At 38.0% G+C, this 14,778-nt stretch overlaps 1 protein-coding gene across 3 annotated transcripts in view; it reads left to right on the forward strand.

Moving 5' to 3' along the window:
* Window positions 1–14,778, forward strand: part of HMCN1 (hemicentin 1) — a 539,309-nt gene that overhangs the window by 204,308 nt on the left and 320,223 nt on the right. For all 3 annotated transcript variants that reach the window (XM_061383493.1, XM_061383492.1, XM_061383494.1), the window contains exons 7-9: window positions 9,147–9,267; window positions 10,336–10,599; window positions 12,099–12,243. In XM_061383493.1, the coding sequence (XP_061239477.1) occupies window positions 9,147–9,267; window positions 10,336–10,599; window positions 12,099–12,243 (530 nt within the window). The remainder of the gene's footprint in view (window positions 1–9,146; window positions 9,268–10,335; window positions 10,600–12,098; window positions 12,244–14,778) is intronic.

The raw sequence follows: 14,778 nt of genomic DNA on the forward strand, positions 1-14,778 counted from the left end.
TGACATGATAAAAAGAAAAGAAAATGAGATCAACTGGCTCCTTTGAAATTATATAGCTGCTGTGAAAGTACATGGAGGTGTTATACCATAGAAATTTTGCATGCCAGTTTTTTAAAAGAAATACTTAACTTTTATTCTTTAATTTTATAAAGTTAATTTTTATTGTAACTCCATTTAAGTCCTAGAATATCAGTGTTTCTTTTCCTCACAACTCTCAGTCTTATAAGGAAAGTAGTAATATGGATATTTTAACATGAATAATATGGAATAAGGGTTTAAGTAAAAAGGCTATGTGAAATAAAATTAGTAACTTTTATTGAATGGATCACAAATAGTCCCATCTGCCTGTGTTATCCCCCAGTTCCTTGCACAGAGTAGTTGCTCAGTCCTTCCTAAGTGCATCAGATAGTCAATAATGAAGTGTTTCACCGTAATATGGCCAAATTTGATATTACAGTTATTTTAACCAACTTGCCCCACATATAACTAGATTGAGTCTGACTTTCTGTGACCACAGTGGAAAGGAGTATATGAAGTTCCGAGTCTCTGTATTGTCCAAACATTTTCATTTAAGCATGCTCTAAGTCAGCAGTCTTGAGCTAGCTGTTCACTAAGGTAGCTCACTTAGCAAGTTCTCTAAGATGATCCGTTCTTGCTCTCTAACCAGTGATGTTAAGTTGTCTGTTACTGACTTTGAGATGCATACAAGTGATACCATTCTTCTGTATAATTAGCAACTGATTGTGAAGTATTTGAACCCATTTGATAGGTGATTTGGATTGCTACCAGTGGTATTTCCTCTAATAAAACTCTTGCCTAGAAGGGGGATATTTTACGTGTCTGATGTTTTTCCTTGTGCCTAACACGCCTATTGATCCAGTCATCCATTCAGTAGACCTTTACTGAGTGTCTGATTCTGGCCATGTTCCATGATACTTAATGGGCACTAAGTACATCTTAATTGATCATTAGAACAGAGAGTCACTGAGGATTAATCTGTGAGTGAGGAAGGAGATAAGATGATAGGAACACTGTTTAGACAAGTCTCTAAACCTGGCCTCCTGTAATTAAGAACACAATAGAAAGACACAATATCTATTATCACAGTATTTTAAATTCATATCTAATCATCATCAAAGAAGCTTCTGGTCCTGTTGTTACACAATATCTGGTGTACAATTAGTGATATCTAAACAAAGGATGAGAATTACAATGCAAGTAAAGATAATGAACTTATTTCGCTCCTGAATGAAATACCAAAATAATGTATCAGGTTGGCATAAAGGCAATTGAGCTGAATCTACTGACATAAATATTGCTGCTGACTTTGGATCTCCCTTTTGGATGGCTAATGAAGGATAGCATTTTACATGTGTTTTTTCTTAAGAGGAGAAACGTCTGAGATTAGACAGCACATCCCCAGTGCCATCTCTCATGCGCTCTGCTATCAGGAAAGTGTCTGCTCTATCGGTGGAATTACTAACAGCTTTTTTAAATGTTTTGCATAACAGTTTTAATCTTATGTGTAGAACACAGCCCATCTCTTATTTGACCTTAGCATGGTATTCAAGGAGCACCAAATTGAGCCTCAACCAGTCTTTTTGGTTATCTTCCACCACGTGCCTTTCTACTCGAATCAAATATACTTTTGCAATGTCTCTCATCTTCTCTTACCACATTCTCTTGGTCTGTGCTTTCTCTCAAGCTGTTGCTTCTTTCTAGAATATTCTTTTCTTATTTTATGTCTGATTCATAACTCCCAATAGTGCTCAGCTCAAATGGTAACACTTGTATCAAGACTTTTCTCATTCAGAATATACTCTTTTCCCTCTGGCTTTCTATTGCAATTTTTTGGCACCTCCCTTTGCATAATTTTTCCCCATTATGTCATATTTATTTCTGTACAGGTTTTGGCTTCCAGTTTTGCTGTAGACCAGACTTTGTCACAAGTATATGCCTTAGTGCCTGGGAAAGAACTATATAAATATTCCTGAATAAGAACGAATTCACTTATTCTGATGATATCCAGGGAAGCAGGCTTTGGTTTAGTTTGGATCACAGTTGATGTACTGGCACAAAACACTTTATTATGCCCATGATTTGACTATGACAATGGCGATTGCTTTTCTTCTGTGGTTTCCCAATGAAACCCTGGTGATTACTTTTCTGTGGTTTATTCGAACACTTTAATTGAACAGAGACAATGAGTCAACTCATCAGTATACTTCATATAAGTAACCTGGATGTTTTAGGTTGCCTCTGATGCAGGTGAAAACTTGCCAGAAAGAAGTAACTGAAATGGACCCCAAGTTATTATTACAAACAAAAGAGACAGTTGTTTGAGGCCTTTAAATTTGTATCTGTAGGGAAGCTAGAAATCCTGGGTCTCATTTCTGAGAAGAAGTGTAAATTTTCCATTAAGACAGCTTAATTATACCTAGGCTATTTGAACATAACCACATAAACTCTCAGGCCAGATTGTGTGCTGCGCTCTTTAAGGGAAACTTTGTTGCAAAGACATTAAATAATTGTCAGTACCCATTATGTTTAGAGACTCTTGCTATTAGTCTAGGATTATCAGTGTGATCATGGGATGTAGCACATCCCCTGAGGTGTTTCCATTAAGTAAATTTGGATAAACTGTCCTTAGATCATCTCCCAAGTAGAGAAGGGAGTGTACCCAACCACATGATTATATTGAGATTCTGAGACTAGCAGAAATATTTCTGGTTGTAGATAGTTACTTTGGTTGCCAGAACCTACTAATGCATTTTCTACAGGATAAGGATAGTTTTAGAAATGCATAAATGGCATAAACTTGTTATGGAATTACAATAAACCTCAAGTCTAACAAAGGACCACACAAGTAGCATATTACACTGGCCTCCAGTTATTCCCACCTGGTACCTCTTTTAAATAAGCAGTCAGACTACACCAGGTGTATTATTTAAAGGGATTAGCTATGGCATTAATTCAGTGTTTAGGGTCAATGGAATCCTCTATAGTAGATTTTTTTTCCTGGAATATTCCCCAGTTATATTTGTCTGCCAATGTCACATTGTCAATCAAATGGAATATTTCCTTTAAAAAATATATGTACACTTTTATTTATATTTAAATGGGTATGTGTGGGTGTGTATATGTGAATATATACAGAATTTACATTTCTTTCCTTGTATTACATTTTTTAAAACAAACAATGACTAGTAAAATGATAGTATTTAAATCTAGCTGGCTTCATTGTATCTTTTTTACTGGCAGAAATCCTACCCCATGTTAGCTTCCCAATAAATATTTGATTAAAAGTATAGTATTCTTTACTTTGTAAAGAATGGTATGTTATATAAGAGCAAATGCTTTGAAAATAGATGGACATATATTTTAATTTAAGATATAGTACTTAAAATATTTTTGACCTTGAAAAAATTACCTAAACCTACCCAGGTCTGAGAAAAATAGGGGAAAATAATACCTACTTAATATTGTCATGATTAAATTAGATGTTGGTACATATTTAAACAGTTTCTGACACATGAGTGGTAAAACTAAATTAGTTCTTCTCCAGACTGTGTATAAATAGTAAACTGTATCTCTGCTGCTGCTGCTAAGTCACTTCAGTCGTGTCTGACTCTGTGCGACCCCATAGATGGCAGCCCACCAGGCTCCTCCATCTGTGTCCATGCTGCTGCTACTGCTGCTAAGTCGCTTCAGTCGTGTCCGACTCTGAGCGACCCCATGGACGGCAGCCTACCAGACTCCTCCGTCCATGGGATTTTCCAGGCAGAAGTACTGGAGTGGGGTGCCATTTCTTATCAATTCTAGATAGACATCAAGGCTTTACTTTATTTACTTTGACTTATTTTATAAAACATTGAAACTCCTTAGGAGAGAGAAATTAAAGCCAACTCTAGCAATCATATTTTAATTCATGTATAACATGGCAGACTTCACATTTAGTACCAGGATGTGCTCTCCCTGGCTTAATACAAGTTCATTCCTCACTAGTGTCACATGTTCTGTGAGGGTTGATGGGCTGCTGTGCTTCATATGCTCAGGAAGCCAAGCTGATGGAGGCACTGACATATTTAGAACATTGTTGCTGTTCAGTCGCCAAGTCGTGTCTGAGTCTTTGCGACCCCATGGACTGCAGCACGCCAGGCCTCTGTGTCCCTCGCCATCTGCCGAAGTTTGCCCAAGTTCATGTCCATTGAATTGGTGACACCATCCAACCATCTCATCCTCTGTTGCTCTCTTCTCCTTTTGCCTTTAATCTTTCCCAACATGTGGCCTCTTTTTAGTGGAGGAAAAGACTGGAGAATGTGCATAGAAAAAGGAAGGGATTGTGTCACTTCTAGGATGTGATAGGTATTTTTGTGAGTGACAGATACACTTCATTTCCTTGGTAAGCCATTTGCCAGAACTGTTATCATGGCCTAATGGTTTTCTGGAGCTGGTTCATAAATGGTTCATGGAGAGTCAGTTATATGCTTTCTCTTCCCAACTCAGTGACATCCTGTTGGGAGCTTGAAATCAGCCACTTGGTAGTATTTACATCACAGAATTTGGCAAATGTCCCAAATTAGGGCTTTTTTTTTTTTTTTTTCAGAGAGAAGTTTCCCAACACTCTACTAACCTGACTCTTCCTAAGTTGAGAATGCATTTAGAAATTTAGAATGGCAAATGAATAGATGGGGATATTGTTTTCTATCCTATAGGGTCCAAATCAACCCAGAGATTATGTCATCCTAGAATATTACGCATTGACTTAGAGTATTGAACTTGGAGTAACTGCCATTTAACTTGCTGTATAAACCTAGGCAAGTAATTAGTTCTTTGAGCCCCAATTTCTTTTTGGTGCTTAATGAGATATCGTGTGAACATACTTAGCCTAATGTATCTAGAAAAATTCAATGAATTCTTGATGACTCTGACATCAGTTGGTCCTAGGGAAATCTAAGGGAAACTGCCAACGTTAAGTGTTTGTTGGCCTTATTATTAATGGTATTAATAAATTAATTTCATGTATTAAGTACCTATTGAATAGTATTTTATAGGTGATATATTTGATATAATTCTTGCCTTCAAGGGCTTTCTATGTAGAGGAGACTTTCAATATTTAATAGATATCTAGCCTTAAAAATAGATTCATCTGCAATATAGTTGATCAGGAAGATACTGGAAGAGCAACTCATTTTCCCTGGAGCTCTCCATGGTGCTTGCTCCATGGTCCTTCAGCCTGCTCTGCTCCTTCATTTCTTAAAGACTCACTCTCAGTTCAGAAGCCTACACTCTGGTCCACTCTGCTGCTGCTTCTCTCTCACTCTTTTATGTGGCTGCCTATTTATAACTAGAGAATGCCAGGAGGTATCTAGTCTAACCTCATCTTTGCCTCAACTCAGCTTACACTACAGCAGCCTCTGTATTCCTGACTCAGACCCTTCTGCAACTTGACCAACTTGACATTGTAACTCAGGGCAGTAATGTAACACATTATAAACCTTTATAAATAACATGAAGAAGTATATTGTTTAAAATGTGAATTTCAGGCTAATACAAACCCAGTCCAGTGTCTGTCTAGAACATTTCCTGTTACGCTTGGAACCACTGTGAGCCTCCTTAATTTCCCTGTTCTGAGCTACAGGAACCATGAGGTGAGGATGCCTCTGTGCTTAAGTGATACTTCTAGATATTCTGTGGTGGAGAGATGCTTTTTGGAGCCAAATTCTCACTTTATTACAGCACATAGTTTAAAGCTACATGATATAAAGATCAAATAGAAAAACATCAAAGCAGTGGTTTTTGTCATACTAATTTAATTATGTATGTAGAAAAATGGTCCTAAGGTAGCTAAAATAATTCAGAAGGGAAGAGAGGAGTAAGAAATATGCAGCTGGACTTCACCTCTATTTAACTTAGTCATAGATTAGCTAAATTAGCTAAATTTTCTTTGCCCCTCTAAGACTTTCTTATCTTTTAATTCTCCTCCAACCCCACTCTGTCCATAACACATTAGAACCCAAAGCCTTTCCCCAATGCTTCTGGGGTTTCCTGAAGATTTACTTTGTTTTGGTCTCCTTGCCTCTGATTATCTGTGTGTTGATTCTAATCTTTTATGCCTCCATGTTGGGTAAACCTCAGTCCTTCAAAAATTTCAGGGAATCCAGTAACAAGACCATTTTGTAAATATAGTAAATTTGACTATAGATTTGGGGTTTATCTTGAAGTAACTTGTTTCCTTTTGCCTCTCTCCTTGCCCTCCATTCTTCTTTTCTCTATTTTGTTTCTGCTTCTCTCCTGTGAATAGTCTCAGGAATTCCATATAGATATTCACTTAGCTGTGTCTGACTCTTTGCAACCCCATGGACACTAGGTTCTTCTATCCATGGAATTTCCCAGGCCTGAATACTGGAGTGGGTTGCTACTCCCTTCTCCAGGGGATCTTCCCAACCCAGGGGATCAAACCCAGGTCTCCTGCATTGCAGGTGGATTCTTTACTGGCTGAGCCACCAGGGAAGCGAAATTCCATATTACTCTCCTGTTATGTAGAGCAGTTGGGTATATTTCAGCCTTACCCCCAAACCAGCATAATTCAGTTCACTGAAATGATCATGAGAAGCGCATGTTGTACCTGTGGAGGTCAGTTTCTGGATCCTCACTGAATTCACATCCCAGCTCTGCTGCTGCTGCTGCTGCTAAGTCGCATTAGTCGTGTCCGACTCTGTGCGACCCCATAGACGGCAGCCGACCAGGATCCCCCGTCCCTGGGATTCTCCAGGCAAGAACACTGGAGTGGGTTGCCATTTCCTTCTCCAGTGCATGAAAGTGAAAAGTGAAAGTGAAGTCGCTCAGTCATGTCCGACTCTTAGCGACCCTGTGGACTGCAGCCTACCAGGCTCCTCTGTCCATGGGATTTTCCAGGCTAGAGTACTGGAGTGGGGTGCCATTGCCTTCTCTGATTATTTACCAGCAGGATACCATATTTTCAAACACTTGGGTAATTTCTAATTTTTCTCAGATATTAAGCATCACTTAAAAAAAAACTTTTTATTTTGTATTGAAGTATAGCTGACCAACAATGCTGTGATAGTTTCAGGTGGGTAGCAAAAGGACTCCGCCATGCACAATACATGTATCCATTCTCCCCAAACTTCCCTCCCATCCAGGCTGCCACATCACATTGAGCAGAGTTCGCTGTAAGCACCACTTTGGAAACGGACTTATTATCAGTTGGTTTGTGCACATAACACTTGGTAGATGGTTAGTACTCGATAGCAGTCATTAGGCAAAGTGTGTATCACATTTGCCCTTGATAACCTCTCGGTAGCTGTTTTATCAAAGGGGACTTTCTGAGCAACAAGGCAACTAACAGCATAGATGATGTCAGTGAAAAACATCTAAAACAACTCATAATATGACTATTTTGTTTCTCCTTAACAAGAAACTAGCAGACAATAGTATTTTCAGTAAAGCTCTCATTATTAAGGCAGTTGAACGTAGACTTCTCAAGGCTTTACACAGCCATGTAGGAGGTCCTCGATTTTAAATTGGATTATGATATATAGTTTCCTTTTATATCTGTTAATTCATAACACATTTTCCTTTAGAAATAATGGAATAAGTGTACTGAGACTTCTGCACTTAAACATACAGTATTTTTTAAGCCCTGTTAAAATGAGCCCTGGTAATTAGGAACATCATTTATGCTAAGAATACAACACATTTTTTGAGAAGATGTAATTTTTTTTCCTTTCCTTCACCTTCATTTTCCTTTGCTTTGAGTTTCTGCAGGGTTTGCTCAGTTAGGAATGTGATTGGTAGTAACAGGGACATACATATCTCCTCATCTTTTCTGTGCTCATTGCCACATGCGTCACAGGGATTTAGGGAAAACTGTGGTTTGCAGAGCCTTGTAGCCATATATAGCCACATATTACCATATATTACATGCATAGTCCTAACGCCACTGACCAGTACATTTTGGCTGGAGCTTGGAGTCTGTATTTTTACAAACAATCCAGGTGATTTTGTGTAGGTATAGACATAGTCGGTCCTCTAATCATAATTAGAGAGATACTGAGATAGAGGCTCACTCGACTGACCTTGCCCTTGGGAGAAAATCTAGCACAGTGGAAAAGAGCCCAGAGTCTGACCTTTGGGTTAAAACCTGACTTCTGCAATGTTAGGAAAGTTGGGAACCCTTGTGAACTTGGGCAAGGAATCTAATGCTTTGGTGCCTCAGTCTGTTTATCTGTGCCATGGGGCTAATGATGGTATCTACCTTACACAGTTGTAATGAAAAACAAATAAGCCAATGTATACACAAAGTCTGGATGCAAAGAAAGTGCCCAATAAATGTTAATGTTTTATCCTGTGGCCCTAATCCAAATTATTTATTATTTATGCACATAGAGGTGACCTCAGCTCTCAGCTATTCAATATCTTGTTCATCTCCTTCAGGAGGTTTTAACTGAACTACAACCTAGTCCGTGCTCCTTTAGTATACGGATTTCTTTTCCCTCTACCTTTTCTGTAATTCTATCACTGCATTTACTGTATTGCACTGGAGATTTCTCTTCCTCCACCTGACTTCCTCACTGTCCATAAGCTCTTAGAGGGTGACGACCTTATTTTTTCACTCATACTTGTATCTCGCTAACTGAGTGCCTTGACTGGACACTGCTGAGCTGAAGATGCTGGTCAGCTAAAAGCTAGTTGATAATTGACTCTTGTGCTTGTCCTGGCTGTATCTTCCCCGAGCAAAGAGAAAGGAAATATTTTCCATAATAGAACCTGGATGATGTTTAGGGGAGAAGGTTTAGTCATTCATTTATTTCATGAATATTCATTTCTTGAACATCCACCATGTGAATCAAGTCCATTCACTATGACTGTGCCCCTCTATCTTTTACCACTGAGCGTGCAATATAATACTCAATTGTATAGGCTTTAGGCTCCTGGATATGTATTACAAAACTTGCATTGAAGTTATGGAATCACAGGTAAGTTCAAAACACCCAGATAAAGGCCACAGTGAGTGGACACCAAGTCTAATGGAACGCTCTGCAGTTTCTTTTACTGGTTAGTGTTTAGTGTGGCCAGCACCCTGGATTAACTGCTGATGGAATTTGTCATTAAACATTTTTCAGACATCTAGCACTGGAAGGCACTCTGTTCGCATCACTGGCCTCAGTACTATTGATTTTCGAGCTGGTTTTTCCCGAAAGCCCACCCTGGACTTCAAAAAAACAGTCAGCAGACCGGTGCAAGGTTTGTATGTGTGTATTGGCTCAATTGGTGTAGTAGATATTGAACTGCAAAGTACTTCTCAGACTGTGGTTTTGTAATTTTGTAGTTCTTCAATAAAATTGGGAAACATGGCATCTTTATTTGAAATATGATTACTCCTGTCATAGTCATTGCTTCTTGAAGTATGGCCCAAAGACCAGTGATATTGAACTCACTTGGGGAGCTTATCAAATATTAAGGTTCCTGGGGCCTACCTTAGATCTCCTGAATGAAAATTATAGACAGTAGGTCCCAGTTTTGTTTAGTCACTAAGGTACATCCAACTGTTTTGCAACTCCATGAATGGTAGCCTGTCAGTCTCCTCTATCCATAAGATTTCCCAGGCAAGAATACCGGAGTGGGTTGCCATTTCCTTCTCCAGGTCCCAGGAATGTGCACTTTAACAAGCACCTCATTGATTCCTATACTTACTAAACTTTGAAAACTGCTGACCTAGGTCTTGGGGCTTTTTCTTACTAGCATCTTACTTGCCTGTTGTCAAGGTGAAAATATAGAGTGTGTGTGTGTATAGTTAAAACATTGAAGATATCACATAGCATTATATGTTCCAAGGTGAAATTATTATTGATTTGAAAGGTGCTTTTTCATCTTATTTTTATTCATGCAAGAAGATTTATAGTTCTGTAGCTAAAAAGAAGGCTTAGTCTTACTGTGACTTTAAATTTCTTTTTTTCTGATTGTTCTTTTATTTTTATTGCTTCAGTTACTAGGAGGATACAAAATAACAAATCTTTTAAAATATTCATGTAATACAAATATATTATACAATATTCATAATTCTAATTTTCTACATATAAACGTGATTAGAAAACTTAAAAGTCATTATCTATGGTTTCCTGTATTTCTCTGGTCATAAATAAACTTTTTTTATTTGTGTAGAAAAGATTCCACATCTGGGCCACAGTTTTTGGCACAGCCTGTAGTACTCATATATATGATCCTGGTTACCTGCTGTTATAATACAAAACTTACTTGATAGATAACCTTGGGTACATATTACTTATAAATGATAAATTCTTTCTCTTGTAGGAATACCTACCTATGTGCTGCTGAATACTTCTGGAATTTCCATCCCAGCTAAAGTAGATCGTCTTGAACTTCTGAGTATCTCAGGCAGTTCTCTTAAGACTATTCCTGTTAAATATTATCCTGATAGAAAACCCTATGGCATATGGAATATTTCTGATTTTATACCACCAAATGAAGCTTTCTTTCTCAAAGTAACAGGCTATGATAAGGATGATTTTCTCTTCCAGAGAGTGTCAAGTGTTTCTTTCTCTAGTATTGTCCCAGGTAAGATGTCATTTAGTACACTAGAGTATTGATAGTTTAAGGGGTTTATGTGGTCCTATAGGTAAAAAATGGAGTCTAAAGTAAAAAATAATATCCTCACATTATTACTGAGTCACTGTGTGGAAAAGCATTTACACATAGGTAACAACTTTTCTTAACCATAAAAAAAAAATTCAAAATTTCATGTTAAATCTCACCGATTTGTAGATCTGAGAATCTTAGTAGATTCAAAATCTATAGATCTTAGAATCTTACTTCAGTCAGTGTAAGAACTTGAACTGGGAAATTCTGATGGTCTTCAGTTCAATTCAGTCGATCAATCATGTCCGACTTTTTGAGACCCATGAACCGCAGCACGCCAGGCTTCCCTGTGCATCACCAACTCCCGGAGTTTACTCAGACTCATGTCCATCGAGTTGGTGATGCCATCCAACCACCTCATCCTCTGTCATCCCCTTCTCTCCCGCCTTCTATCTTTCCCAGCATCAGGGTCTTTTCAAATGAGTCAGTTCTTCGCATCAGGTGGCCAAAGTATTGGAGCTTCAGCTTCAGCATCAGTCCTTCCAATGAATATTCAGGACTGATTTCCTTTAGGATTGACCGATTTGATCTCCTTGCAGTCCAAGGGACTCTCAAGAGTCTTCTCCAACACCACAGTTCAAAAGCATCAATTCTTTGGCGCTCAGCTTTCTTTATAGTCCAACTCCCATATCTATACATGACTACTGGAAAAACCATAGCTTTGACTAGATGGACCTTTGTTGGTAATGGACTCCAGCACGCCAGGCTTCCCTGTCCATCACCAACTCCCAGAGCTTGCTCAAACTCATGTCCATCAAGTCAGTGATGCCATCCAACCATCTATATTCAACAGATATAGAAAGATTGATTCTAATATTGTTCTACTGGATGGAGCAGTAACAATTTATCATTTATATAGAAGGTTGTCATTTGGGAAAGTCAGGAACAACTCTATTGTTTAATGCTGAAAATAAGATCATAGTAGAACCAACCTCAGTATTTCCTCAGAGAAAATATACAGAGTTAGTTGCTTTAGCCCCTGAATTGAATGCTTAAAAAAACTATTGGATTCTTAAGAAATCAATTTTTTCATTCTTTTTCTGGAAATAGTTACTCTATGAATTCAATTCTAAGCTATGTGGGTTCTTACATACCTTTACATTTTCAGAATAAACTCTCTTCTACAATTGATGATGTTTTATAACTTACTTGGTAATTTTGTTTCTATCTTGCTGGTAAAAAAAAAATATTATGCCTTAAAATCAGTGGAGTCATAGATTCAATGAGTACTTTCTGGAGATAATCCAGAAATTAATAAACTTGGAACAAAGAAAGATAATTAAAGTGATTTTTAGTGATTTAGATTAATTGGAATGCAGAGAATTTACTGGAATAGTTTAAGCATGAAGTTTTGAATGGATTAACAGGAAGTACCAAATATCATTGTGACCTTCTTGCCCATGTTCTTTTTTCCCCAGATGCTCCGAAAGTTACAATGCCTGAGAAAACCCCGGGCTACTACCTGCAGCCGGGCCAGATTCCCTGCGCTGTTGACAGTCTTCTGCCTTTTACCTTGAGTTTTGTCAGAAATGGAGCTACACTTGGAGTCGACCAGTATTTAAAGTGTGTAAATGCTTCTGTTAATAATATTTTATACCATGAAACATCCGAAATACAGATAGATATTTATGTTAGTGTACATATTCATTATACAGTGTTATTTGCTTCATAGTCTTGGGGTATAGCACTGAGCAAACGGACACGAATCTGTACCTTTGTGGAGCTTATATTGTGAAGAAGGAAGACAGAAATAGATGATAAGTATTCTATGGTAATATAATAAATGCTGGAATGCGTTTAAGAGTTGATTGCAGGTTTTATAGAATCTGAATTTTATAGTTTGAGGGCCCCTTAATAAGACAAAGAATACAAAATTATGAATACAAAGTTAGGTACTGAACCTTGCAAGAGCCCTTGCAAATGAAAGACCCTGAAGTTTAAACTTCAGTGGCTTGAGGGGTAAATATGTCTCTGAATCTGATGTAAAGTATAATGATAAGTGAATCTGATGTGTTACAATAAAAAGTAGAGCAGGTTACTTCAGGCACATAATTACTGGTTGGTGGACGGCATGTGATTTTGGCTAAGTTGCAATTTTAAAATTCATAGTAGAGACATTTGAATAAGGACCTGAACATGGTGAACGAGATGGTCCTGCAGACATCCAGGGAGGAGTGTCCACATACCAGGAACAATCAGTGCAAGTACACTAAAGGCCTGTGGGGAAGAAAGACAGGAAGCAGCCAGTGGAGCTGGAGCCCAGGGAGCCAGGGGGAGGAGGGTGAAATACCTGCTGGGATGCTGTCAGGAGACATAAGAGACTGGGGTTCCATCGTTGGGTGGGTAAGATCCCCTTGAGGAGGGCACATGGCAACCCATTCCAGTATTCTTGCCTGGAGAATCACATAGACAGAGTAGCCTGAAGGGTCACAAAGAGTCAGACACTGCTGAAACAACTTAGCACACACACACTGCAGCCAAAAATCAATGGGAGTGGGCTAGAGGACACCAACTTGCCTTGAGAAGACTGGTGAATTTTCTAGATAAATTTAAGTCATCTAATGATAAACATTAAATAGGCCTTGAAAACTAGATGATGATTTCTGGAAAACTTTTTTGTTGTTAATTTACTGTAAAACAATCTACATTTAAGGAGAAAAACTCTTAAGTATTATTTTATAAGACTTTCACACCAGTAACTCAATATTCACATAAATAGCTTCTGTAATATGTTAAGTTTTGACAAATCTTAGCTTATACAATATCCTCATGGGGTCATTTAAAGCAAAAGCTGTGGCAAGAATGTTTATCATAACTTGAATTTTCCATTAGGTAAAGATTGGACTTATTATTTCCTGCTACTTTCTTAACATACGTCTTGATGATTTCCTTAGCTGCATAGTTAATAACCAGCAATATTAGCTGACCAAGATATAAAATGACAAAGTTACATACCTAACTGATGAAATCAAACAATTCTGCTTTGGATTTAAATAGTAACATTTCTGAAAGATACTTGAGATTCTTTATAAACATTAATTTATTAATTTCACCCAATTCCTCTGAGGTAAACCACAAAGATTCTTTCTTGCATTTTTCCAACTCTGTGGCCCAGAGCTGTGACATGCCTTGCTGACATTTGTTAAGTTCTTTAGATGTAAGAGTCTAGAGACAAAATTGGGCATGGGTGATGATGGATTTGATACTCTAATCCCAGTTCACTTGCACATCTCTGCCCTAGATTTCCTAACAACTCCAGATGCATGACTGGATCTTTGTCATGTGACTCACGATGATTTCTAGGGTATGTGGGAGAGAATTCGTTTCCATTAGCAGCAACACTCATTTCTAACTGACGTGTTCCTTCTCCTGTTCCAAAGGCCATTCCTTCAAAACTTTTTGTTGTGGTCATACAATCTTAGTGAACTTCCCTGGTGGCTTTTATGGTAAAGAATCTGCCTGTAATGCAGGAGAACTGGGTTCGATCCCTGGCTTGGGAAGATCCCCTGGAAAAGGGAATGGCCACCCACTCTAGTATTCTTGTGTGAAGAATTCCATGGACAGAGGATAATGCCTACTGATAAGGCTACATGAAAAGGAGAATTGTTTTTATATAATAATTTCATAAATGAGATAGGAATAAATATAATACTAAAGAATATTCTGTAAGCAACCCATACACTGGTTACGTGCCTTTGAATAAATTACTTGTCCTTCTCCCTACTTTGTTTTTAAAGAAAGGGCCCTAAGACTAGAAAAGTTGTTGCTTTCTATTCTAAAATTTCCGTGTGTCTTAAGTTTTTGATGAATCCTAACATACACTTGGCTCTGAAGTAAGCACTGCAGAAGGCACAAAAAATGTGTGTAATTCAAACTCCTATCTTTCTGGAACTTACCCGTACCTTCTAGATAATGGCATTTGTAAACTTGGGCTTAGCATACTGCTTTAAAGCATTCAAGATGCATCTTAGGTGATCAGCGCAGCAAAGAGTAAGTCATACTTCATTTTCTTCTCAATGTGGCAGTAAGGACCACTGACACCCAACGCAGAGACACACGCGAAAGCAAACAGTATTAACTGAAGTACATAGTCTCAGT

This window comes from Bos javanicus, chromosome 16 (assembly GCF_032452875.1).
Source record: "Bos javanicus breed banteng chromosome 16, ARS-OSU_banteng_1.0, whole genome shotgun sequence".
In the NCBI taxonomy this organism is placed as follows: Eukaryota; Metazoa; Chordata; class Mammalia; order Artiodactyla; family Bovidae; genus Bos; species Bos javanicus.